This window comes from Chenopodium album, chromosome 15, assembly GCF_948465745.1.
Source record: "Chenopodium album chromosome 15, dcCheAlbu1.1, whole genome shotgun sequence".
NCBI lineage: Eukaryota > Viridiplantae > Streptophyta > Magnoliopsida > Caryophyllales > Amaranthaceae > Chenopodium > Chenopodium album.
The window spans coordinates 29,310,814-29,323,740 of NC_137848.1; the positions used below are offsets into that span (position 1 = coordinate 29,310,814).

Genomic DNA, 12,927 nt, shown 5'->3' on the forward strand with positions numbered 1-12,927 from the left:
AGTTAATCGACACCTGAAATGATATGAATCAATTTCAATGAACTAGCTTAGACCCGAAATGACCCAAACAAACTGGAATCAAAAATAGCCTTTATCGGCCTGAATTTTTACATCTTTTGTTTTTTAATAATGTGTAAGTATATGTAATGGACTTGAGCTTGACCCAAAGTCTCAATCCAATATGAACTGCCTCGAAGTTTTGATCCAAATAACGACTATAGCACTATACGCGAAATAACTTAACCCAAAGGTAACTGACCCGAGCTGAACTTTACCTTACCCTAACGTGACCTGAAGTCTTGTACATGCTTGACCTCACCCGATAATATATTGAACTGAATATATGCGAACCCATATTCAACCGATCCGACCTAAGTACTAATAGAATTTCACTTTTTTTTTTTTTTTTTTTTTTTAATGTATCACTTTTTATGGTAGCTTACTTTATACCATATTTAATGTTTATGTCTCTTTCCTAAAACCCGAGCTAGGCATTTATTATTGTTCTCTTTTTCATTGTCTAGTGAAATGATTTTAAAAAAAACACTACTATACATTAATTCAATGCTATAGTTTTTATGGTTCACAATGTATTTTTATTAAATAAATTTAATTTTACCATGCACTTGCTCCACTTGCACAATATAATATTAGAGCAAATAAATTATCACGGCATTAATATAGCCGATGCATTAGGAAAAAAAAAGGAGTACCGAAGCTTTATTTTGATACCAATCAGTAATGTAGTATGTGAAACGTTTCTCTCACACGTACGGTAATGCAAAATTTTGACTAATAAAATCTTTAATTGTCAATCAGTAAAGATTACGAAGTATAATAATTTAATATTAATAAACTATTCATTATTATTCTCTCAAATAAATACTTACGACACTATATTTTTTCTAATTTTATAAATCACTAACACTAGTCAAAGTGGTTAAAATAAATAATAGAATAAAGTTACAACGTTTCACTTAATAACACGGACTGAGTTAATATCAATGCATGACTTTGATAGCATGCACCAAGTAGATTGTGTTGTTAGATGTGACAAATTAGTTCTTACGGTATTTCAAAAATAGCACTTGATAAATTTTGTGAACTTTTTTTTTTACGAGAACAAAATGGATTTCATTAATGAAAAATAGTCAAATGGTACTAACAAATAATTCCTAGGAAATCTAAAATTTCAATACAAGTAAAAATCACCTTAAAAGTAGTTATATCGCAGATTCGATCAACGATCGCCTTAATAAAAAACTTCATCCGGAGCAATACAATCTGTGAGTTAGCACTAATTCGGCTTGAGATCCACGGATGAGTAGTTGTTTGGATGAAAAAACTCATATGGCTTTCTAGATACTTTCGGAGACGATGAAACCCTAAATCTTCAATCTTTAGCACTCGAACAAACAAAAAAAATAAGCCTAATTAAATAAACACCATCATAAAGATGGGATCCATTTATTGAAAGAAAATAAAAAGTTTTTTTGGGGCTTATCACCGGTAAAAACACTGGTGGAAACCCCTACAAAAATTTACAATTGAGATCAGAAGAAAAGAGATGGAAAAGAAAGAGAAAAAAGGAGAAGAGTGAAGGAAAATCTTCAAAAAAGCAAAAAAAATCTAGCAATGGGGGTTAAAAAAACCCTCCCAAGGGAAAATTCTAGAGGGAACCAAAAAACATAATATAAATTTTGTGAACATAATATAAATTAGGAATTTCTCAATAATTTGCGAGCTAGAATTTGAGTTATCTATTCTTATATACTAAAGTATTCTCCGTAATTATCCATCCCTTAAGTACACGTGTATGTCATTACCTCATAAAAGATTTTCCCATCAAAAAAATAATTACTTTTTTTTTTGTTATTAAAAGAAGTTTGTTACTATTTCTCGGGGAGAAATTTTGTCCGTATATTTAGGGAATGATGCCCAACAATAATAATTTTAATAAAATTAAAAAATATAGTGGTAACGAATAAGAAATGTTACGTAATATTATAAAATACTACTTAGGATATTATCATAAAGTATTATTATTATTTTATTAATATTTTTTTTTTTGTTATGAGTAGTGAGTACCTTTTAATTATGAACAAGAATATGCTTTCATATTACGAATACTATAATATTGTTACTATTTCCATGTCTCACTGATTATACTATAAAAAATAGACATTGAGATTAATCTTATGGTATATCACAATGTTTGTTGTACCCCTTTTTTTTTTTTTTAATTTTTTTAACTTACAATAATTTCATTTTGTACTGTTTTTAATAAATGAATGATGAAATACTATTGTAAAATTGTACATAGCATGAGTTTTGAACTAGTACTCTTAAAATATAAAGGGTGTATTATCTTATGTGTCGCGCTAACTTGACTTTCACGCTCTATTGCATCAATGCAATCAACTTATATGAACAAATAAAGAGATGTTAATTTTATAGAGTATAGCTAGTGAAAATAAACCTTATCCCAAACTTATCCATAAGAAATTCCAAGTCAAAACATCCACAATTCTAAGCAACTTAGTGTTCATACAACCAAACGATATAGTAGTTGAATCTACATATAAACAATTAGAAACAAAATTAGAATTTTCAAACCAAACCTTGATTTCAGTTTACTTAACGTGTGGACAATTCTTACCAAAATATTATTAAACTTAATCCATTCTAATAAGAAATATTTTTCCACACCCATCATTTTCTCAACTTCCTCACTCTATCCATCATCCTTTCTCTATATATTCGTACAATAATTACCCTTACAGTTCACCAAATAAACCACTAAAACTAGCCATACCAATAGATAGTGTCATACATATATAGATGGAGACAGAAAAGCGAACAGTGCCACAACCCGAAGCTCCTCCGACAGCAGTGGCGACTACAACGGATAAAAAATGTCGTGGAATTGATGTAATTCTAAGGATTTTGTTGTTGGCTGCGTCAATTGTGGCGGTTGTAGTGATGGTCACTAGTAAACAAACGGCGACTGTTCTTACACCTCGTGGCCCTGTCCGCGCTCCGGCGAAATTTGAGCATTCTCCTGCCTTCATGTAAGCTCTTGAAGCTCAAAATATTTTTATGGAGTTTAAAGTTTGTTAAATTTTCTTAGTATATGTTTGCACTTAGTGTTTGGAAACACCATGCCATGCATGGGTATACTCGTTTAGTGCTATCATATACTAGTTGCTCTCATTACTTTTTAATCTATCATTCTATCCTTGTCTTTTTTGTGAAATAATCACCGTTTATAGGATTGGTAAACTAGTTTTGTACGGTGATATCTAACAACGACCTCACAAGTCACAATTAATGAAGAAAAAAAACCAAATATTCACTATAGTAGATTCATAGATCAGAAAATATAAAAAGACGAAGTTGACCTCAAGGACAAAAGCCAATATGGCTTGGACACAAATTTAAGCAGGTGCGCTCAGCTTTACAAATAAATTACTACCTTCATTTCAATTTTTATTTTATTTTTGAAACCCCGTTTCCATTTATTTTGCAACATTTAATATGACTGGATACTACAAATTATTTACAACAAATGTTTTTATTTTCCACTTAGTTTGTTACTCTCTCCATTTTTAAATACTTGTTCTATTTTTCTATGCACGGAGTTTTAGGAGAAATTGAAGAAAATAATAAAACATGAAGGTAATAGGGTATGTGAAAGAATAAAAAATTATAAAAAGTAAAAGTAGTGGAGAAAATTGGAGGAGAGAGAATATGAAATTAATAAAATATGACCATGGTAGATCACTAGGTGAGATAAATTAATTAAATATTGTAAAAGCTTTTCAAATAAAGAAATAGAACAAGTATTTAAAAACGGCTGAAAAAGGAAAGTGGAGCAAGTATTTAAAAATGGAGTCTCATATGCAACTATCCTTTTCTCCCATAATTTATTACTCGCAAACAAATTCACCTAGATATTTAGTAAGTGTCACATCATTGCAAATAAATTGAAATGGAGGTAGTCCATAGTTGGGGGTGTAAGGCATGACACATGAAATACTTGTTAGATGCAGTATATAGTTAAATAAAGTTGTTGTAACATTTTCTTTATATCAGTAGTTTATACGAATTGAATTGAAGTATGTATACTATTTTCATTCTTATTATTTGCATTAAAGGGGTGTTATCTGTGAGACAAATAATTTTTTTTTATTATAAAGACCAGTAGTAAGAAACAGAGGTAGTAGTTAAAGTTATTGTAATAATAGTTCGTCTTTTGTACAATTATATTTATTTATGTCACTTATTATTTCACCCAACAAAATAGGTTTTTTTTTTTTTTTTTCTTCATACCATGCAAAACTTGGTGGAGTTAGTTTGGGACTCACTTTGTGATTTCGAGGTCATAAGCTTGGGAGCAGGGGAATTTCATTACCTCCTCCCTCTATTTTAAGGCGTTGATTTGTAGAGTTGGACTATCTTTACCTGTGAGAGACCGAGGTGTTAGCTCAGTAGGGTTCTTTATCTTAGGAAAAAAAAAAAGAGTTTTTCTTGTCAATGCACCTACTCAAGGTTGCCTACAATCATCATCCCACCTCACCCAATAAAAATACAAGTTCGTTTTTCGTTCATATTTAAGTTAATAATAACATGATAAGGTCAAATCACAAAGTCAAAGTCCTATAAAAGCAAGTTGATAACGTCAAACAAGAATGCATTATATAGTGATGCACAAATCAATTAACATTGTTTTTTTTTTTTTTTCATTTTTCAATCTTAATTTTTTTATTTTTCCTATTTCTAGCTCTTCAATGACTATCTATTACATTAAATAATAATAATAATAATGCATGTTTTATACTCCTTCCGTGTTTTAATAAATGTTAGACTTTGACTTTTTTCACTATTCACATAATGATTTTGACTTGATTAGTTTACTAATATATAAAAAAAACAAATGTTGTTATATAATACATTCGTTATAATCAGGGCCGTCTTAAACATTTTGGAGGCCTTTTTCTATTCTTCTAGATGAGGCCCTAAATTTTAAAATTACACACTTGTCTTACCAAATTAAGCTCTAATTAATAACTTAAATAACTTTATCTGTTTTTTTTTTTTAAAAAAAAAAAAATAGAAACTCAAATAACATGATAATGCCCTGCAATTAATCTTAACCTTGAAAAGATTGACATAAAATGCAATCTGAATTTTCGTATGTATAGTGGACTTAGGGTGGCTTTCCTTTTCCCAGCAATCCAAAAGCAGAAGGTTAATAAAAAAAATTATTGGAGAATTGTAGAATAGGTATAAATCGTATAATGAATCAAGAATGATATGTATGATAATATAAAGCAGATTTTTTATTCCCTCTAAAACAGATGATTGAGAATCTCTTCGGTTGATGGTAATTCAAGGATTCTTAAAAGAAGTAAAATTTATTAGGGAAATTATTCCGTGTATCTTTAAGGTTTTAAAAAATGCACCATATACCCCTGAAACTTTCAAATGCACCGTATACTCCTGAGGTTTGTAAGAATTTACACCAAGTACCTCTAGACTCATATAACAAATGATAATTTTGTTAAATTGAGACCCCCTATAGGCTATAAGTATCAAATTCTATTAAATTGTTACAGTGTAATGCTAGTATGATGCTAAAGCATTTAATTATCAAGCAAACTTAATTGATAAATCAAATTCTAACACCTTAAAGTTTAGGATTTAGAATGATCGATGGAGTTCAAATTTTGAATGTAATTTATGCTTTTAGGTGGTTTTACTCCATAAATATAAAAACTAAAAATAAGTCAGTGTGTGGGCATAATTTTAGTTGGATAAGTGAATGATATATGCATTTGTAAGATGATCAGAGCATGTGGTGCAATTTTTTACAAACCTCAAGGGTACATGATGCATTTGAAAGTTTTCAAGGGTACACGGTGCATTTTTCAAAACCTCAGGGGTACACGGAATAATTTCCCAATTTATTAAAGGAATAAGAAAAAAAAAAATCTTCGTCGTTGCTAATAATTTATAAAAATGGTTTTAACAAGAAAATACAGTATACTATGGTATGATAAAATTTCCTAAAAAAAATGGTATGATAAATAAAAAAAAAAAGTTGAATGGAATTCAAAAGGTTACATAGTTATTACTTTTAGAATTACTAGATGTAAGCCCGTGCGATGCACGGTTCTAGTAATCATTTTATTTAATTTAAAATTGTGTATATTTATGAAGATCATTCATTATATATATGGATAAAATTCCTCATATCATAAGATAATTTTTTAACACTAAAGTTATCTTTTGTTGTTTTATGTATTTATGTGACGCTTGAATTTAAAATCTCAAACCTTATTCATTAATTTTGCTTATGTGACAATTTCAATTTTTAATTCAAAAAAAGAAATGACAAATCTCGTTATTTTATTGATCAAAATAAGTCTTTTGCCTATGCGTTTATTTAATATACTCGTTATGTTTAAAATGTTAGTCTCATTTATAATCGTTTAACTATAAAATATTATGGAAAATTAGTCATATGAGATTTAGTTTTATTCGTCTCGATGAGTATATTATTAGAATCAAACTTTTACAATATTTTCTAGGGAGAGATTAAAGAAATTTGCGATAAAAAATTTGCATCCTTATATGTAAAAAAAGATAATTATTACTTTTTTTTTTTTTTTTTTTTTTTTTTAGAGAAGATAACTATTGGTTTTTAAAAATAATTTAAATTTTAATTATTCTCTATTCGTTGTTTTTACCTATGTGTTAAAATTCTTAAATCTTATTCGTCACTTTTGCTTAGGTGGCGAGTAAAATTTTTAATTCTAAAATATATTATTAATCTAATTTTTCATTGGACAAAATAATACCTTTTTTTATGTGGCGCGCCAAATGCTCCCGAAAAATACCTACTTTATTTATATATATTAGATTACGGGGTATATGAATTGGAAAGACGAAAAAGTAATCAAACTCTGTGCACGGATTCCTAGGATAGTTAATACAATACTGGCAGAATAAAAAAATAGTTAAATACGCATGATATTTTCTTATCCTTTGGTAATTGAGCTCCATACTTATGAGGCCCTCAAATCCGGGGCCCTGTGTTGAGGACCAGAATGCACAGGGCCTTAGCTGGCCCTGATTCTAATGTATAATTTTATAATATCAATTTTTCTATAATTTTACAAACATATAATTAAATAAATTAATGGTCAAAATCATGTCTTGACATACGTTTTTGATCAAAATATAATTAAATAAATTATTTTTCTATAACACTTATTAAAACACGGAGGAAGTAGGTTTTACAAAGAAAACAAAACTCAATCCTTTTGTTGTTTTACTCATCATTCTTGTCTCCACATTATCAGCTTGCCTTTTTTTGGATAGCTAGCTAGTGTTGAAAATTCTAAACACCATTAGAAACAAATTTTTGACTGTAATTTGGAAATTTTCTAATACTAAATGATTTTCCCGCCGCCTTATAAGAAAAGATTACATTGCTAAACAAAGTTCCAAGAGCATGTAAATGGCCTTGTCGAGCTAGCTAATCAAACATAAAGATACAAAATTGTTTAAAGAAAGATAAGCTATAATTAGGCCAGTGTTTCAGCATTTAACGGTTTTGCAATAATTGACGTTTTTGTAATAAGATTATTGAAGATAGAGGAGACATTAATAAAGTTGGCAGTTATTGTTATTTAAGCTTTGTCCAGTTGTTCGACTCGTCATTAATCATGAGTTATGTTCTCACGTGAAACATCACCATGTTTTCATGCTCATCATAACATTACAAATAATTAAAAATATTTGCAAAAAAAAAAAAAAAAAAAAAAATAGTTGTACCTTAGAAGTGAAATTTTACAATAAAAATCAATGATATACTTGTAATTCTACTGTTGTTTATAGAAGATATTGGCATTTAGATTTTTAGAATAAATATTTCAATGAAATGAGTTTTATTACTTCTCAATATAGACTGTACTGTTTTTAAGACAAAACCGAAAAAGTATAGTACATGTAAAACAAAGTATGGAGTACATGAGTTTAAAAAAAAAGTACCCAGTATATGACAAATTAAAAAAGAGAACGATTTCCAATATTATTGTTAAAATAAAAATTAATTCCCATATAAAACAAATTTGTAAAATATTGTCCACTTAGAATTGATTATAGAGGGTCTTTTTTTATACTACTTTCGATTTTTATTAGTTGTAACTTTAGGGTATTATTTGTGAGATATAAAATATTCCAAAGTTACAATTAATAAAAATCGAAGGTAGTAATTTAGTTTGGAAAAGCGCCTAATGTCATTGGCATCTTTAAATTAAAACCACTAACTAATGGCATTAGCGGTTTTCATACAAGAATCGCTAATGTCGTTAGCGGTTTTAAGTTGAACGGATGTTTAAAAAATAGTTTATTTTTTCCTCTTATTACTTTTTTAATAACTATTAACTGTGCTATTTTTCTTTTACAATTTTTTAATGCTCCAATTATCTAACTTACCTCTTATTTTATTTAAATCAATTATATTGCCTAAAACTATATGTCAGTCAAAGTGTAACACTTATTAAAACACGAAAGGAGTATTCATTAAAAAGTTCTAACTTCTAACAATTAGTATGTTTACAGATATTTTGTGGTAGCATTATCGGTTGCTGGTCTGTACAGTATCATCACAGCAATTGCATCGTTGTCCTTCTTCAGGAAGTCCATTGTCCCTCCTAAGTTGTTCTGGATTTTGCTCGTTCATGATGTGGTATACTTTAATCTTTTCATTCTTGGAATATAATTTTTCAATTTAATGTTTCGGTGCATAACACATTTCGATATAGTGATCTAAGCTAATTCGTACAAATTCTTTGGTAACTACATAGTACATATTGCTGTGGCCAAGAAACAAATAATGCAGAATAAAAAATAAAAATAAAAATGTATTTCAATTTAGTGATCTAAGCTAGTTCGTATAAGCTAGGGTAATGATGTGGCCAAGAAACATATTGCTCTGGCCATAGTGGTGTAAATGAGCCGATTTGTTTGTGAACTACTCGCGAACAAGCCCTGTCAAAGGTTGATCAAAACTCGTTTGTTAAGCTAACGAACAAACTTAAACAAAAATCTTAAGCTCATCAATTAGATGAACAAAGCTCGAACATCATGTTCAACTCTATAATGTTCATGAACAGCTCGTCTAAGTCCATAAATAAGTTTTTTCATACCCAATTAATACTTGGAAAATTTATATATCTTTTATTCATACATATTTGTAAAAAATACTAATTATTTCATCATGTAAAGGCATGAAAAACTCCCTCATTACTTTTTTCTATAGAAAGAATATAAATATCTTACTTCCTCCGTTCTTTTTTTATTGCACCATAAGGGATTTCACGCTTGCTAATGCATTACTTTAACTATTAATATCTTCAATTATACTTTTGTAAAAATTATAAAAATTTGATATTTGAAAAGTGGAGTTTAATACGAATCTAACTAGATCCCACATGACTATATTTTTCCTAATGTATAAATCACAAATGATGGTCAAAGAAGATTAAGTGAATAGTGTAAAAGTCCTAATGGTGCAATAAAATAAAAACGGAGGAAGTATATAAAATTAAATGGATGTGTTAACATTTTGAAAGAAACCATATTTTTAATGATAAACTAGTGTGTGGCCCAGGCGATGTCCCGGGTTGCTAGTTTGTACTTATTTAATTTGCTAATCAAATTCAACTGTTTAGAGAGTAAGACTTGTTGGTTTCGAGTTTAAGTCTTGCTATAAATATTTTTTAGTTGTCAAACTCAATCATTACATAATGGAAACAAATAGTATAATAAGACACAAATTAACTTATCTAAGTTAATTATAATTTTGTTGGATATAAAAAACACAAATAATGAATGGCTAAGATGGTAAGACTCTTAACTTAAGACTTCTTGGTTTTGAGGCATATTGCTAACATGTCGAACTTAATAAATGTGACACGTGGAACATATTCTGTTTTAGGAATGCTTTTTAATATATAAAGTATAGATATAGATTAAGACTCGTTTGTTTAATCAAGTCTGATTTTAGACTGGTTCAAACTCAAAATGCAAACGAGTACGTTTGTGAACAAAGCTCGAACAAACCTATTTTTTAACGAGCCGAGCTCATACAAGACTTTTAAAAGCTCGTTCCGGAGATAGTTCGAACACGAATAAATTCTTATCGAGCTTAGCTCGAACAGACTAAAACTCGGCTCGGCCTGCATCGTTTGCAGCCCTAGTGGGCAAGAAACAAATAATGCAGAATAATGTAGCGATCTAAGCTAGGACAAAATCTGTACATAATAATGTATATTCTTTTTCATAATAGAATCTCATAGTATTTTACGTAATACAATTTCAAGATAATTTTGAAATACGTTCTCTATTTTTAAGTAAATACATCATTTTGACTGTTAGATTTGTCAATGAAGAATATTGCAAATTAATTAATATATTGATCTTTGATTTGATTGTATACAACAGAATTTAATTAAATAATTGGCACTAAGGGCCTGTTCACTTCAGCTTAATTTCTTTTCAGTTTATCTCCAATCAGTTCAATTCAGTTCAGCTCCTAATTACTTCTCTCATAAAATATTCATTTAAGCTCTAATCAGTTCAGTTCAGTTCAGCTCTAATCATTTCAGTTCACTTTAGTTTAGCTCAGTTCAATAAATGTGAACAGACCCTGAATAATGACATTTTACGTAATACAATTTCATAACTAGGATAATTTTGAGATACATTATCTACTTTAAAATAAATTAGGGTGGTTAATGTGCGAGCACATAGCTAGCCATGTTCTGGAACCTTTTTTAATTTGGTTTTATGTTACAATTTTAGTTTTAAGGGGTATAACTGTTCAAACACTATTGATAAGAGTTATCTCAATCTTTTTTAAAAGTGAAGGGTAAAAAAAAAAAAAAAAAAGCCATAAAGCTGGTATGATAAAAACAAAAGGAAAAAAAATGTCGTACATGTGATTTACATGTATAAATAGGGGTATATATGTAAATAGATTTTTAAGGGATATCATTGGCATAAAACTTTTAATGAGGTAAGAGATACATTATTTTGACTGTTAGATTAATTAGTCAATGAAGAATGTTGCAATTAATATATTTTTGATTGCATACCAGAGAAATTAATTAAAAAATTGACGCAAAATAATGACATTTAACAACATTTTATGACTTGCAGTTGATACTAGGAATAGTAGCTGCAGCAACAGGTGCAGCTGGTGGAGTTGGATACATTGGTCTAAAGGGAAACACCCATGTACAATGGATGAAAATATGCAACCTCTATGGCAAATTTTGCCGCCACATTGGAGGCTCGATTTTTGTTTCATTGTTTGCTGCCGTGGCGCTCATGCTCCTTGTCGTCGTTAATGGCTATTCTCTTTACCGTCGCATCCCGGAATGAATGTTCTTTTTAGTCATAACTTCATGTGTTATCCATATGTACGGACGCTAGTTTAATCTGTGCCTTTGTGCTATAAAAGATTTTCGATTTGGTGTTGGTGTTTAGGGGTGTATCTAGTGCATATTATGTCCTTTTTGGGCGTAACTCGTGTGGTACGTTTTCTTATATTTCTCTGTATATATGTATATTGTTCAGTGTAGTGATTGAATATATTTATACAGTGTTCTTTGGTAAATCAATTCAATTTGCACAATTTGTTAGTTTCTTTATAAGGTCCTATTGTTAAATTATACAAATTATAGTATTTATATCCAACTCATTTGTATTAGCTACCTTCCTAAAACTAAGGAAACAAATCGAAAGGGTTTTTGATGCTAGAGCGTCTGTATGATAACATCCGACTGGTGACTTTTTTTAGGGCTCCAAACGAATATTTAGAACAAAATCTCATTTCGTAATGTGGCTTAGATGTATAATAGTGATCGTGGTTTCTTGAAATTGCATGTGATGGTTGGATATTGAAACATAAGAACATTAGTGAAAGAATGACAGACTTGCACTTGATCAAAACATATTACTCAACTTCAAAAAGCTATATCTTGTATGTTACAAAGAATTGCTAGGTAATTCAAATAAGAAATGGGAGTAGAGTAAAAGAGCTTTCTAACGATAAGTCATACGCCCAATTTGAGCGAGAAACAAAGAAGTTATGTGCATTTGAAGCTATAATTCCCATCATACAATCAGGATACACAAACACACATACATATCAACATTACAAAATATGAGGCTTGAACTTTGAAGATTGATCGTGAAATTAAACCTTTACTTAAAATATTTTGCTCTGATAATAAAAGAAATATATGTACTCATGTATTATCAACTTAACCTTCCGGTGTTATAAAATTACTTAGAAAAAAAATAAATTTTGAAGCTCAAAATTATAACACAAAATTTTTTAATTTCATTTCTGCACAGTTTAGGCTTGTTTTTAGCAGTACCATGCTTTCACGTACGCTTTTCACTGCTAATTGCCCGTTCTTAGGTTGGCGAGCAATTATCTTTTCAGTGCTTTTTCTGCATGGTTGGCCACACTATGTGGCCGAGGTTACTTATTATTCAGGGGTTACTTATTTAGGGATTACTCAGTCGATCAAGGTATACTTATTCTGGGGTGACTCAGTCAATTAATGCATTTTTGCCAGAGTTACTTATTCCATGGTTACTTATTTAGGGGAAACTCGGTCGGTCAGGGGTTACTTATTCTATAGTTACTCAGTCGGGTAGCGCGTTTTCTGTGTGAAAGTAATCCTTGACCGACCGAATAACCCTTGAATACGTAATCCCTGACAAAACGAGTAACTCCTGAATAAGGAATCCCTAAGTACGTAACTCCGATCACACGGTATGACTAGCCACATATAAAAATTTGTGTTATCTTTTGATAGGTTCATCCTGAAAAATATACAC

General features: G+C 29.7%; 1 protein-coding gene across 1 annotated transcript; it reads left to right on the forward strand.

Annotated features, from left to right (window-relative positions):
* Window positions 1-2,676: 2,676 nt before the first annotated feature.
* On the forward strand, window positions 2,677-11,696 carry LOC145583079 (CASP-like protein Ni6). The gene is made up of 3 exons (XM_081640206.1): window positions 2,677-3,071; window positions 8,632-8,758; window positions 11,233-11,696. Exons 1-3 carry the CDS (start codon window positions 2,842-2,844, stop codon window positions 11,455-11,457), a joined length of 582 nt encoding a protein of 193 aa, XP_081496332.1. The 5' UTR covers window positions 2,677-2,841; the 3' UTR covers window positions 11,458-11,696.
* The last annotated feature ends 1,231 nt before the right edge of the window (window positions 11,697-12,927 follow it).